At 44.2% G+C, this 15119-nt stretch overlaps 1 protein-coding gene across 6 annotated transcripts in view; it reads left to right on the forward strand.

The window, feature by feature from the left end:
* The window catches only part of LAMA4 (laminin subunit alpha 4), a 150444-nt gene that overhangs the window by 48143 nt on the left and 87182 nt on the right, over positions 1-15119 (forward strand). For all 6 annotated transcript variants that reach the window (XM_070073690.1, XM_070073692.1, XM_070073687.1 and 3 more), the window contains 2 exons: positions 1016-1140; positions 7524-7604. In XM_070073690.1, coding sequence (XP_069929791.1) covers positions 1016-1140; positions 7524-7604 — 206 coding nt within the window. The remainder of the gene's footprint in view (positions 1-1015; positions 1141-7523; positions 7605-15119) is intronic.

A 15119-nucleotide genomic window follows, 5' to 3' on the forward strand; every position in this document is an offset into this window, starting at 1 on the left:
ATTTAGACAAGGTCATAGTCAAAATGGAAGTTCTCTCCTCCCTTCAGAGAAAGGTACCTCCTTCTTTGATGACCTGTTCTTTCCACTGGGATCTCACTCATGGAGATCTTTCATTTAGGGGTTTTTTTTTTTTTTTTTTTTTTTTTTTTTTTTTTTTTTGCCAGAGTGTCTTGGCTTTCCATGCCTAAATACTCTCATGGGCTTTTCAGCCGGATCCAAATGCCTTTAGGGCTGATTCTGAGGCCACAGTGCTGTTTAGGACATCCGCCATTCTATGAGTCCATTGCAGCCATTTGTGGAGAGAACCAGCAGATGGGAGATCTCTCTCTGTCTCTCCCTCTCTCTCTGTAACTCTGCCTTTCAAATAAATAAATATATCTTTAAAACAATAACTGAAATGAGTAACTAGTTAGTAATCCTTTCAGCACACAAACTCTGAGAGTATCAGGCTGCTAGTATAGATATAAAAGACTAGAAAAGAGGCGGCTGCTATGCCTACCAGTTAAGATATCATTTGGGACACCTGTGTTCCATATCGGAGTGTCCGGGTTCATGTCCCCAGCTCTGTACCCAAATCCCACTTCCTACAAATGCACCCTGAGAGGCAGCAGGGAACAGCTCAAGTACTTGGGTCCCTGTCACCTACATGAGAAATCCATATTGAGTTCCAGGCTCCCAGTTTCAACCTGGCTCAGCTCCAGCTATTGTGGGCATTTGGGAATTGAACCAGCAGAAATGAGTTCTCTGTTATCCACCCCCCCCCACCTTTGAAACAAATGAAATAAATAAATATATTTTTCCAAAAGAAGTTCAGGTTGAATCCATCCACCACTTGTCCATGTTCTTAGCTTGCCTGGCATCAACAGAACTCCTTTGTGCTGGCCAGTACAGCCATGTATCATCTATTCTGTCAGGCCTGATGTCTCCTTTGCCTGAAGTGTTGTTTGATTCCTAGATTTTCTATCTGTAAAATTTCTTTGCATCCTTGTCAGTTTTCCTATCTTTTGTCTCACAGCACTGCCTGAGGAACACAACAGGAGAACATTGTGAAAAATGTCTAGATGGTTACATCAGCGATTCCATCAGGGGACCACCTCAGTTCTGCCAGCCATGTCCCTGTCCCCTTCCTCACTTGGCCAAGTAAGTCCTAAAGGAAGACAATGTTCTTCTAATGTTTATCCCCCTGTGATGTCCTAGCCAGGATTCCGAGGTTCATCCACAGTAAGATTGAATACCTCATACTGGAGTGAGACTGGAAAGATGAAGGAAAGGTTTCTAAATAAGCTTTTGGGGAACCATGAGCATTTGCAGTATAAGTGATAAGTCTATTCACAGAATATTGGAATGCATCATAGTATCAATGAATTCTCCCAAGTTTTATAAGCAAAGCTACTTCATCTTTTCTTGGCTATCCTTTGACCTAAAGAAATCACTACTGGTAATGCCAACAGAGTCATTATAATGAAATATTTGCAACAGTATTGGTTCTCCTTGCCTTTCACAGAATAGTCATTTCCATACAAGTGGCGGGAAAATATGTTTTCTAATCAGAATTAGAACACAAACAGATGCATACTTTAGGAAAATCAACTCATAGAATTTTTCTGAGAAAACTAATTCTTGCTTCTGGCTCTTTTGACCCAGTTGAGAACTTAAACAGAACAGGTATACCACTTAATAGAATTCTTTTCAGACATATAGTATCTTGCCAAGTCATGAGTGGCCATTTTATTGACTTAAAAATGACAATATGCAGAATTTAAATTGTATAGTGGCATTTGGTTTTTCAAATATCAACCGATTTTCTGACATGAATAGCTGACCTACAATCAATTCAATCCTAGCACTAAGTTCCCAGGGTCAATGCAGACGGCACAAGGTTAGGGGTTCAGTTGCATCAGACTTTCTTCACTTCAGGTGTCCTGGGATCCACAGGCTACCCAAACTTCTGCCCAGAAAACTACAAAGTTGTAGATTCCCTTTTAACCCATCCCTAGGGTTCAAGTTCCCTAGAATGACTCACAGAACTAAGAAGTTGCTATTCTTATGATTATAGATTTATTATAATGCATACAATCCAGAAAGAGCCAAACAGAAGCAATGCACAGAGCAAAACAAGGAGGCGTGGGGATGGGGAGAGGGTGCAGAGCTCTCGTTCCTTGCAGGAGCACCACTCTCTCAAATCATCTGTGCCTGAACAACTCAGAAGTCCCAGACTGTGTTGTTCAAGAGGTTTTTTGTTTGTTTGTTTGTTTGTTTTATGCATTTACTTGAGAGGCAAAGAGACAGAGTGATCTTCTATCTGCAGATTCACTCCTGAAATGCCTGCAAAAGCCCGGTTTGGAGGCTGGGAAAGGCCAAAGCTAGGAGCCAGGAATTCAATCCAAGCCTCCCACACAGTGGCAAGAATCCAAGTACTTGAGACATCACTTACTCCTCATAAAGTGAAGATTAGCAGGAAGCTGGATTGAAGGCAGAACTCGGACTCAAACCAGGTCCCACATTGGAATCCCAACCAGTGTCTTAACTGCTATGCTAAACATTGGTCTCTGGGGTTCTAGAGTTTTTACTCTCTGGTGCAGTGAGTTAAGCTGCCAAGTGCAGTGTCAGCATCCCATGTGGGTGCTGGTTTGAGTCCCAGCTGCTCCACTTTCTATCCAACTCACTGCTAATGATCTGGGAAAATAGCAGAGGATGTCCCAAGTGCTTGGGCCCCTGCACCCGCGTGGGAGACACAGGAGATGCTCCTGGCTCCTGGCTTTCCATATGGCCTAGCCCCAGCTATCGCAGCCATTTGGGGAGTGAACTAGTAGATAAAAGATCTCTCTTTCTCTTTCTGTGTGTGTGTGTGTGTGTGTGTCCCTCCTCTTTCTCTCTGTAACTCTGACTTTCAAATATATAAATAAATCTTTTCTAAAAAATGAAGACTCCTTCCATTGGCATGATTTCTTAAGTCCTTGGTCAGTTTGGTCACTGGCGACTGAACTCAATCTCCAGTTCCTCTCCCCTGCCTGGAGGTTGGGAGGGTGATGTTGAAAGTTCCAACCTTCTAATCACATTGTCAGGCCCTCTGGGACCAGCTTCCACTCTGAAGCTATCTGGGGGTCCATCTCCAACATCACCTCATTAGCATCAACTCAGGGATGATCAGAAGAAGCTTGTTACAAACAACAGAAGGCAGCCTTATCACTTGGGAAATTGCAAGGGTGACAGAAGCCCTGTGCTAAGAACCAGGGACAAAGAGCAGATACAAGTAAGCACACCACAGGTGGAAAGAGGAAGCAACCTAGGTTCGTATTGCTATTTGGACAATTGCTATTTTGACCCTGGTCAGGTTCCTCTCTCCCTCTGCCTCACTTTCCATGGGGTGTGAGGTTAAGGAGATGAGGGTCAGATTTTAGCTCTGTATCTTGATTCCTGTACCTGCTTTGGATCTCAGTGCTTTCCTTGGTAATCCAATCTGGGTGTAGGGATCTCTGTCAGTGCCTTGTATGTGGAAGGTGTAGCAGATGTTGGCTTTGCTGAACACATAACATTGTATTTTTTCTAACACTTGTATTTCATCTTTTCCAGGCACTGTTTCAAGTGTTTGGCTGTAATATCTATGTTAACTGACAGCTAATATAAGGATCACATTAAGTAAGGCACGTAAAGTGACTTTTTAAAAGCCTGACTCTCTATCACACACATCTGTACTCACATACTCACTTGTAAAAGAGGAGGTGACAACCAGATGTCCCCCTAATTTTTTCCTATCTTTTAAACCAATATTAACTAACATTTCCCCTAATGGCTTGTGAGATGTTCAGATCCTGTGACCATTTTGACAACAAAGAACTCAGGCGTTTCACAGCCCTCTGTTCCTTTAGAAACCATTAAGCTGCCTCAGAACTTGCTGGGTGATTTTTCATGTCTGATAGTATTAATAATGTGTGCAAAATGGATGGCACTGATGGCAAGAGCAGAAAATGCAAATTAAATGTTCTGTTATTTTCACTCAAGGCTGCTCTGATTTATGGGCTCCCTTTGCCTCATCTAGGTATAATCTTTAATTGTCCGTTAATATTCTGCTCTTAAACATTAACTGCATCTGATGAGATGTTTAGCATCTCTGCTTTTGCCATGGTATGGATATTTTGTTAAATATATCTACCCCCAACTTCCTATTATAAAGGGTCTCACTCATTCTCCCATTACAAACCAGAAACTTGCCACTGGGAGAGTCTCCTGTCCTGGGAGAGGAAACAGGTTCAAATGCTCCCAGGACACCATTTCAGGACCAGTGTTGTGGCTCTGCAGGTTAAGCTGTCACATGGGACTCCCTCATCTTGTATCAGAAGGCAGGTTCAAGTCCTGGCTCCTCCACTTCCAATTTAGTTTCCTGCTATCACGCGTGGGAAGGCAGCAGGTGATAGGTGAAGTCCTCAGGCTCCTGTCAATCATCTGGGAGACACGGATGGAGTTCCAGACCCCTAGCTTTGGCCTGGCTCAACCCTGTTGTGGGCTTTTGAGAAGTGAACTAATGGATGGAAGATTCTTTCTCTCTCTCTCTCTCTCTCTCTCTCTGTCACTTTGCCTTTCAAATGAATAAATACATGTTTAGGGGGGAAAAGTATCAACATCGCTATCTGTGGTTGTGTGTGTGTGTGTGTGTGTGTGTGAGAGAGAGAGAGAGAGAGAGAGAGAGGGAGGGAGAGAGAGAGAGAGAGAGGAGATCCAGAGTTCAAAGCAGCAGTTGAGGGACTTGGGAATGTGCTCCAAAGGTGGGCACATCATGGTAGATATGGAAACTGAAGTCTCTATAACACAGGTTCCAGGTTTTAAAATGTGCTGAAAATTAAAACAAAGACACAAATATGCCGTGTCTAAGGAAACATTGGGTGGAAATAGGGAGAAATTGGGAACGGTTTGAGAGACCTTCTCTTGAGATTTTACAGATTTTTCTCTGCAATAGCAAAAGCTGTACTTCCTCAGTCTCTAGGGTTAAAATCTGTGGTCATTGGACTGAATAAATTTGCTTAAATCCTAGGAAGTGCTAACCTTTGATCTGGCCTGTTATTAAGTTGACAAATCCTAAATACTAGTCTGATATCTTATCAAAATTCAAATGCCCCATTGCCTCTTTCAGCTTCTTTCTAATACTCATATTACTTGCTTTCTATAAAAATGAAGTGACAGGACTTTTCAGAAGGACTCCTAGTATGGGATGGATATGGTGTGGCACAGATGTTAAGATGCCATGGAGTGCCAGGGTTCAAGTCCCTGCCCTGCTTCCCCTCTAGTGCCCTGCTGGTACACACCCTGGGATATAGTAGGTGATGGTTCAGTGGTTAGGATCCTGTCACCCAAGTAGGAGACCCGGATGGAGATCTATACTCCTGGCTTCAGCCTGTCTATACCTGACTTTTGTGGGCAACTGGGGAGTGAACCAGAACATAGAAAATCCATGTGTGTTTGTGTTTTGCTCTGCCTTTAAAAGCAATCGCTAAATTAAAGAAAGACACCCAGCATGGAATCAGAATTAGACCTGAAAAGTCCATGAATTGAGGCCACAGACCCAGAATTTGGATTTCCAGTTCCAGTAGCCACATCAGTAAGCAAGGAAATAATGCTTGAAGGAATAAAGCAAGCTAAGGGTGGAACCTTTTTTTTTATGTTCCCTAAGGGTTTTCCAAGTGCAAAACACATCCCTCAACTTGAAGGGGGCACCACAGTGGTTGGAGTGGGCTGAGAAAGGTGCAGAGTTTCAATTTTCCTAGTCAAAAATAGATAAGCCAAGAAAACATTAACAGTTAATGCCGATGACGAACAAAAATGAAACCTCAATGGCCGCTGTAGCGACCAATGGCTGTTTAGTTTCCCCAAGATCTGTAAGCATTGAGTTCATTTACTTATATTGAGGTTGGCCAGACAACCTCCATGTCTCCCTGTAGCTATGCCAAGTGCTCCAGTTAAGGAAAATGTCTTCTCCTTGAAACAGTAGGGCATCAGCTAAAGGCAGACAATGGCTGACGTCCCCAGAAGATATGCCAACCCTCAAGGTGTGGGCAGGCTGCAGGCTGGGACACCTCCAGCCAAAATGCATGGGAAGGGGTTAGCTCACGCTTCACGCACTTCCCCTGACAGTGTTTCTCTAAGCAGGCTGAGGAGGGAGATGTAAAATAAAGAGCCAGATGAATGCAATTTCACTGGAGTGTTTTTACCATACTGTTAGAGAAAATAAATTGTGGTTATTGCCTTTCACTGGGAAGCACATATTGTTTTCTGACTGATTTTATAAACATCTGCAGACAAAGCAAACACATCCATTTGCATTCCTCCAAAGAACATTAGGGTAAAATTGCTGATACACGCAGGAATGTGAGAGCGGCAGGTCACACTCCATTGATTATAGAGTACCTGAGCCAAAGCTAATTTCAAAGTCTTTAAAATATCTTGCTCTCTCTCCTCTCCCTCTGTCTCTCTGTCACACACACACACACACACACACTCACACTATTTTTTCTTTCCTGTGTTCTAATTGTATTATCATTAAAAAGAAAAAGAAAAAGAAGGAAATGAAAGGGCGCGACCCCATGGACTTTCACTGACTGAGCCTTGCTTTGTGACTTTGAACAACTCCAAACAGCCCCTGCACCCTCATCCCCAACCTTTAAGGCGTACCTGGAAGAAATCAAGGTTCTGTTGAGGTTATGCAGTACGGCTTAAGACAGATTCCTGACCTTTAAAAGAAGAGAGAATATTGGGAAAATATGGGAAAGTTTTTTTAAGATTTATTTATTTATTTGAGAGTCATAGTTACCCAGAGAAAGCAAAGAGACACACAGAGATAAAAAGATCTTCCACCTACTGGTTCACTCCCCAGATGGCTGCAATGGCTTGGCCTAGGCCAGGCTGAAGCTAGGATGCAGGAGCTTCATCCGGGTCTCCCACCTGGGTGTAGGGGCTGAAGCACTTGGCCCATCTTCAGCTGCTTTCCCAGGTGCATTAACAGAGAGCTGGATTGGAAGTGGAGCAGACAGGACTCGAACCAGCACCCATATGGGATGCCGACATTTCAGGAAGTTGCTTTACCCACTACGCCACAACTCTGGCCACAGAGAAATTTTCAAACATAGAAATAATAATCAGGAAATTCACATATAAATCTAAAATTGCAGGTTGCTTTTGTTTATTTTATTTCTGACTTTGGAATTTGTATTTTAGACTTGTATGAGAAATACTACACATATTTGTATATATTCTGATATGCCACAAATTCCCACTGCTTCAAACAAAAATAATGGAGCCCCTCTGGGGAGAAACAAGCTAGAAGGAGCTGGGAAATGGCCCTGCTCATTTCTGTCTGGGCCTGCTGGTCCAAGCTTTCTGGTAAGGGAAGGATTGAATCGAAATGTAGAGGGAAAATGATCACAGCTGTTGGAACTTAAAGGTCATCTAGGTAGTGATGATCTGAGCAACAGTTAAGCCAGTCTCTTCAGCGATGTGTGCAGCTGGCTTCTAACATTCACCTACAATTGCAGTTTTGCAGAATCCTGCTACAGGAAAAACGGAGCTGTTCGGTGTATCTGTCACGAAAACTACGCTGGACCTAACTGTGAAAGGTAGGCTGATAAAATCCTCTATTTTCCAGGTGTATCAAAGGAAGCTTTCCGTCTCTCACACACATCAGCTCTGCCTTGTTCCTATTCTTTTTTTCTTTTTTCTTTTTTTTTTTTTTTTTTTTTTTTTTTTGACAGGCAGAGTGGACAGTGAGAGAGAGAGACAGAGAGAAAGGGCTTCCTCTTTTTCCATTGGTTCACCCCTCAATGGCTGCTGCAGCTAGCACACTGCGGTCGGCGCATTGCGCTGATCCGAAGGCAGGAGCCAGGTGCTTCTCCTGGTCTCCCATGGGGTGCAGGGCCCAAGGACTTGGGCCATCCTCCACTGCACTCCCAGGCCATAGCAGAGAGCTGGCCTGGAAGAGGGGCAACCGGGACAGAATCCGACGCCCCGACTGGGACTAGAACCAGGTGTGCTGGTGCCGCAGGCGTGCCTTGTTCCTAGTCAGTGGGTCCTGAAGTAGATGTTTAAGAGGAGGGCACTGGGGGGCCACATTTCAGAGCTCCTTGGGGGAACCTTCTCCAAACATGCCCCAGACATTGCTGTAGCATTTTTCTCCCCCGGGATCCTGGCTATCCTCACATTCAGGATAAATGAGGCAGGAAAGGAAAATGGGAGTATGTGTATGTGTATTTTGAGAAAATTTGCTAGAAATTTGGCAACACTCCTCTCTCTCCATTGTTGAAAACCAGTACTACAGTTAATGATCTGGAAAAAAAAAGAGTGGAGCTTCCTGGGTAAACAAAAAGGAAACTCTCAACCACTGGTGGAGCAATAAATTGAAAAAAGCACTAATTTATTATTTAGCCCATTCTCACCCCCATCTCCTGAAAAGCAGAGTCCACCAGGGGGAGGACGTTCTGAATCCCTCTTTGGTATTTACACAGGCCTCTTTTCGAAATTGCTCTGGGCTTTGCTCACGCAAGACAGGCTTGGCCAATTCAGGAAGTTTCCCATTCACCCCACCTGCTAGCTGCTCAGTTTTCTAAAATGGCTCTCCCTGAAGGAGACTCACAAACCGATCTTCCTACTTCTAACAGAGATGCCTGTGATGGTGGCCTCATCGTTGTGTTTAAGCAGAAGGAAGCATGAAGACAGGGAGGGAAGAAGGGTGAGGAGGCCCTTGTCAGCACCTACCCACACAGCTGCTGGTGGCCTCCTCAGTCACAGCACACCAATTGCGGGCCCTGCATAGGGCTCACAAATTCAACCTGGGCCCCAGGACCTAAGCCTTACATTACAAGCACTCCTGTTTCCAAAGAAACCACCTTCCACGTCTCCCAGAGTAGTTTGGGCACTTTTTGTAGAAGTCAGTGTCTGTGCTACAGAGAAAACCTCTGCATGGTTACGATGACTATTAAATGTGCATAATTCTCACCAAAAGGTTATGGAATTTTTCCATTGTTGTTGTTTTTCATAAGAGGGAAAGGGAAAGTTGAGAGCCACCTGAATTTCATCCATTAGGAGGGACTGACAGAGATGATCAGATTACATCGGGTTGATGATTGATGTTTGTGACAAGCAGTTCTCTCTCTCTTTACTTCGGAAGGCAGGAATAGGAGGCACGTGATGTGCTCATTTTCTGGCTCAGTGGGGGTCTGAGCAGATTGTTAATGGGCCAGAGATGGAGCTTTTTTCTCCTGAGAGTCTGAGGATAAACTCAGTTCAGCTTGATAACAGCAGAGTGGCACTGCTAATGGATGTTCAGTGGCTCCCATGAGGGAGTTAGTGGCCTTTGGTAGAACCCTGCTGACCAAATGCGTGGCCTCCCAGAGGTGAAAAAGCCTGGGCCCTAAGGATGCCGTTCTGCAAAATAGCACAGGGGCCCAGGGGAGGGCTCTGTGGGCAACAGTGACCCCATCCCTGGCACAGGATACCATGCCCAGGCTGGACATGGGATTGGACAGAATGAACCCCTCCACCCACATCAGAGGCTCATGGGATCTGCCATTCTCCAGTAAGACTGGGTTAGCCCTGGTCCTTATCGTGGTCCTGGAATGGTAGGATCTAGAAAAGAACACTCGTTTGGAAAGCAGCAGTGGTGCTTAAAAAAAAAAAAGCTTTGGCATTGGCCTGGCTAATCACCAGTTTGTCATCCTCCTAGACAAGTTAGTGATCTAAGTGCCAGTTTCCATTTCTACAGAAAGGAGCAAATGAGAACACCCACCTCATAGATCTTTTGTGAGAGAACACTGTAATGCTTTTAGGCTGCCACCTGGCATTTAATCAGTGCTCAATAAAAATTAACTGATGACAACACAAGTCATTGTCATCACTGTCCAAGTTCTGCCACTGGGAAAAGCTGGCCCATTTCCCTAAATCTCAGTTTATTTAGCTAGACAGTGTGGCTTCAAACTAAACAGTGCCATTTCATATCTCTGGGATCTTCCTATGTCAGCCCCACAACCACAGTGAGGCAAGGTTGTGTCTTGTCTTTTGGCAGGTGATGGTGGTGATGGGACTTGTCTAAAGATGGGGGAAGCAGGATTGGAAGTTTGGCTTCAAAGCCTGGATTCTTTCTGTTGTCCAACAACCCCCCAAACTAGTTGGAGGAGTTGCTGTAGAACCCCCAAACTGGGTCCACTCACCCAATACACAGAAAGCCAATCACTGACATCAGGGTAGTGGAAGAAAGTAGATGTTTATGGGCAAACCACAGACCAAGGAGCCAGTCAGCTATTGCTTAATTCCTGGGCTCCTCAAGAAGTTAGGGGTGAAGCTTCTCACAGGTTGAAATTGGGCCTGAGAAGTACATAATCAGCTCGTCCAAGTTCCTGGTTGGTCAGTGTGCTCGGGACCTTCCTTTGATTGGCCAGTGATGCTGAGCTCTTTGGGGAATTTGTGGTGGCCAAGTGGGCTCCTGTTGGTCATGGGGTTACATGAAGGTGACAGTTGCTTTCTGCCTGAACCTGGAACTCCCTTAAACAAACCCTTCTGGACAAAAAGACCAGAGGTTCTTATCTAGGGAGAAGCAAATGACTCCTTGAGTCCAGTGATAAGAAGCGTGTAAGGCTAGCTGGATCACTCCCTCAAGTCAGTGAATTCCTTTTGAAAACAGACAGACAAGAACATCTTGGGCTAAGGGAGACAGACAAGAGGCTGGGTCTTGCTTTCACATAATAGGGGTTCCATTTCATTTCCTTGTCTCAATCCTGCTTTTCTCAGTGGTCTTCTTAAGGATCTTCTATGGTAAAGAGTCTATTAAAGTTAATCAGTGAGATGAGGCTCTGCTGTGCAGGAAACAATGGCTGATCTATAAAAAGAGTCTTGACAGGAGGCAGCATATACAAAAGGGCTGGAAGTAAACATCCTTTCTAAGACTTCCTCTGTATGGCAAGGGACCGTTGAACAACTTTCTCTGCCACTTCTTCCCCGTGCTGTCCACTCTTTCTCACTCCCTACCCCCTTTGACAGGAATGTACTGAGGTCTTTCACAATCCAGGGTGGAGCAGGTCAGAATGCAGATCTATCTAAGACACAGGCTTTGTCCTTAGGGAACTTCAAGCTAGAGGAGGAGACTGAAAATCATCCTTTGCAAGGCTGGGGGAAAAAAAGGAAATGTAAACAGAAAGACAAGCAAAGTCTACTCAAGAGACTAGGATTTCTTTCCCATGGAGGGCCTGGTTCCTCTAGCAGGAGGTTACCTGGGTTGCTTTGATTTGCATTTGACCCTGGGGCCGAGAGGGGAGGGTTTCTCTTGGGAATGTCTCAGTCAAGTTCTCAAGTTGTCTGAATTAAGCTTCCCCTAATCCATGTTTTCAGTGTGTTTGTGAACTTGGACCTCTCCCCCAGAGCTTTGCAAAATATGCGACTGATTTGTATGGCTATCTATTTCAAACAAAAGTAAAAAGTAGTCTAAACTAAAAGACTCTAGGTCTTCCTGAACTTAGACATCATGTCATCAACTGGTGGTTTTTAAATGTGTGTGTAAGGATCTCTTGAGATCTTTGGATTCCTGAACCTTCCCCAAGCTCCCCTCCAGCACCCGCTGACAAAGAACATCTAGGGGGAAGGCCAGGGAACCATCTTTTGGCTGCTCATTGGGTTCTCATGAGCCAGGGCGCTCCCTGTTTTGTGAAAAGCTGATTTGTGATTCCTCAACCTTCAATACCACACCCACTGGTAGGAAATATTTATCACATTGTAGCCTAAGAGCCTCTGGTGTTCTCAGAAATATTCGGTGGGGGAGAGGGGAGGCTCATGGGTTCTCGGAGAATATTTTCTTAGTTCTATGTTGAATTTCCATGATAATCTTGAGGGAATGTTCACAAAAATGTGTTTGGGATTTTATAACAAGAAAAGATCTGCCTCAGTGCTATGGAGAAAATAATAAGGATGACACGTGTCAATGACACATTAGAGGCAGTTGGAGGTCGCATGACATGACGTCAAGGCATTGTGAATTGGTGAGAAGAATGAGTCATCAGCACACAACAGGATATGCATGCATGTAGATCTTTATCACATCATGCTGCAAGTGGCCATCAGTGGCAACAAGACACCATTCATTGTCCTAAATTAATGTTGGAAATTTGGATTTGATTATTGCCTTGGTGTGAATCCTGGCTCTAGCTCCTGACTCCAACTTCCTGCTAGTTCGGACCCTGAGAAGCAGCTGTGATACCAGAAATGACTGGGTTCTGGCCACCCACATAGGAAACCTGGATTGAATTCCTAGCTCCCAACTTCAATCCCTGGGCCCAGGCCCAGGGCCATTGTGGAGAGCTGAGAAATGAATCGGTAGATGGGCGCTCTCTTTTTCTCCCTTTGAAATTAAAAATAAAAGACATACGTAGTGATGAGAGCCAGGCTTTTATTTCCCTTTCTGTCCCCCATAACACTAAGGTCCATGCTTCTTAATCTGCCCTGGCCCCTGCCTGTTTCTTCTCTATAGTCATTCTCATCTCAGCAAAATGGAAACCTGTGGCCCAGAGGAGACTTGAGTCAGTGCATAGGTCTTATAGTCAGATTTTGGCCATTCTCATTCTCATCTCAGTGTGCCTTTCACTCTGCAACTAAGTAGCAAACCTTAAGCATGAGGACTCTGAATCTCAGAGCCATGAGGAGACTTGATCTCAAGCCATACAATTGGTGAGTGATATTTCCAAAACCAAAGCTCAGGACCCTGAGTGTTAAATCCGGGTTTCAGTTGACAAACATATGGTCTCAATGCCTTTGTTCCATATTACCTGCCACAGCAGTTCTAATAGTATACTTTCATCTATTGAGTTTTGTGGTAGAATGAAAAATGTGCAAAGACTTCATGATGCTTTTTCACATGGATCCTGTTGCTTAAGGAGCAAGAGAGAAGAATGGGGGCAAATTAGAGCTAACTCAAAGCGACCTTAAAATTCAAACAAGAAAGGCAAAATAGAGCACCATTAGAGATGATGATAGTGATACCAATGATACCTATTTTGATGTTGGCCTTAATGAGGGGAAAAAAGGATAAGGAAGAGGAAAAAGAGAAAGTTAACACTTAGTGAGGCTAAATATGATGCAGATTTAGTCTAATTCTCCCTGAAGGCATCAAGTTTTTTAACTTAAGCTGTTCTGTTGTTTGCACTGAGTGCTTCTTGTGATTTGCTGTCCTATACCATGCCCTCACTGGATTCCTGCTCTCTGATCTTAAATAGGTTTTTTACATTTTCCTATCCTATTTCCCAGTCTTTCATAAAGAAATAGAGAGCATTCTTATGACACCTACTTCATAACAGATGTTTTCCTTCTTTGCTTAACTAAATAAGATGATTTTAAGTGACAATGGCAGCTTTAGAGTGACATTCCTCCCATAAGTCTCTGTGTTCCCCATGCCAGAAGTTTAGGCACCGTTGATAAAGGCATTCAATGATGACTGCACACCCCTAGGTGGAGAAGAAGCAGAGGAAGAGGCAAGAGCTCCCCAAATTTCCAAAATAATCGTTTTCCATCAAAATTTACTTTTTTCCAAACAACGTATCTTTTGATTTTCTACTTTGCCAGAATAGAAGGATCACTAACTGAAATGAGAGTTCAGATGGCACAGTGCTGTCACTTGTGCTGTCAGTTTATCAGTTCTGTTTCCCAAGATGGATCAAGTCATTGAGAGACCTTGAAAGGAGATTGTGGAGCCAGCGCAGCAGCTCAATAGGCTAATCCTCCCCCTTGCGGCGCCGGCACACCGGGTTCTAGTCCCGGTCGGGGCGCCGGATTCTGTCCCGGTTGCCCCTCTTCCAGGCCAGCTCTCTGCTGTGGCCTGGGAGTACAGTGGAGGATGGCCCAAGTGCTGCATGGGAGACCAGGAGAAGCACCTGGCTCCTGCCTTCGGATCAGCGTGGTGCGCCGGCCACGGCGGCCATTGGAGGGTGAATCAACGGCAAAAGGAAGACCTTTCTCTCTGTCTCTCTCTCTCTCACTGTCCACCCTGCCTGTCAAAAAAAAAAAAAAAAAAAGGAGATTGTGGAAAAAAAAATAGGGTTAGCATAACGAGGGCCCCACTGCTGACTGGAAATCCAACTACTGTTGTTTTGTATCTTTGTTATTAGCTCTTTAAGGGCAGGGTTAGACACGTAGATAGCATTTGATTATTCAACTGTTTTACTCATTCTTTTATTAATTAGTTAGTTCATTAATACCGGACTTGTGGAGTGGAAAAAGCATTAAACCTCATGTGCCACAAGAGGTTTGAGCCCTACAGCAGAGAATAAGTCATTTAGCTTCTCTGCACACTAGACCTCTTATCGAAAAATGCAGGGGCTTATAGTGGCTATCAAGAGGTAAAGCTTTTATGCTTGTTCTGTTTGGACTACAACTTCAGAGTTGCCTCTGAATCTTTCTCAACACTCCAAGCAACTCTAAGTATATTTCTACAATAACTGAGATTCCAAATTACAGAATAGAAAAATGTGTTTTGTGGGAAACCAGGAAACAATCTATGGATATCAAATGCTGTGGAATTAAATGGAGAAAAGAAAGAAACTTGCATCTGGCCTCTGTGAACCAAAACAATCCCATCACCCTCACACTTCAAATCTCCAGCTCCACAACTGAGCTGGCAGATCTGAGATCCATTTCAGTGGGCTGAGTTTAGTATTCTGTTTGGTGAACTTCAGCAAACGGTAGTAATTCCAGCCAGCCACATGTTCCACAGAGTAAAAATGCATGTTGGCTTGGGGGCCAGAAGACCTATAAATCTGAAGGCTAGAGACGTGAGAAAGTATGACTAGCAAAACTCCCTGAAATGTCTCTTTGTGGCTTCCATGGAACTTCAATTCATCTTCGTCTTCATCATAGATCTTGATTTCTAGAACCCATGACATTGTGTGGAATTATGTTTTATTCATTTCCTGTTTTTTTCAGAACATGGGCTTTTCCCTCTTCCAGCCCCCTGTGTGTTTTCCTTCCTGTCTTCCTGCTTTTCCTGTTTCTGTCTCCTATGCCTTACACAGAGTGGACATGAATTATCTCTCTGTTGGCTGGATCTACCCATTCATTTATAGCAGCCTCAGTGTGGTCCAGGGTGGAGCGAAGGAAAGAAC

The sequence above is a fragment of the Oryctolagus cuniculus genome, chromosome 5, assembly GCF_964237555.1.
Source record: "Oryctolagus cuniculus chromosome 5, mOryCun1.1, whole genome shotgun sequence".
NCBI classification, from domain to species: Eukaryota; Metazoa; Chordata; class Mammalia; order Lagomorpha; family Leporidae; genus Oryctolagus; species Oryctolagus cuniculus.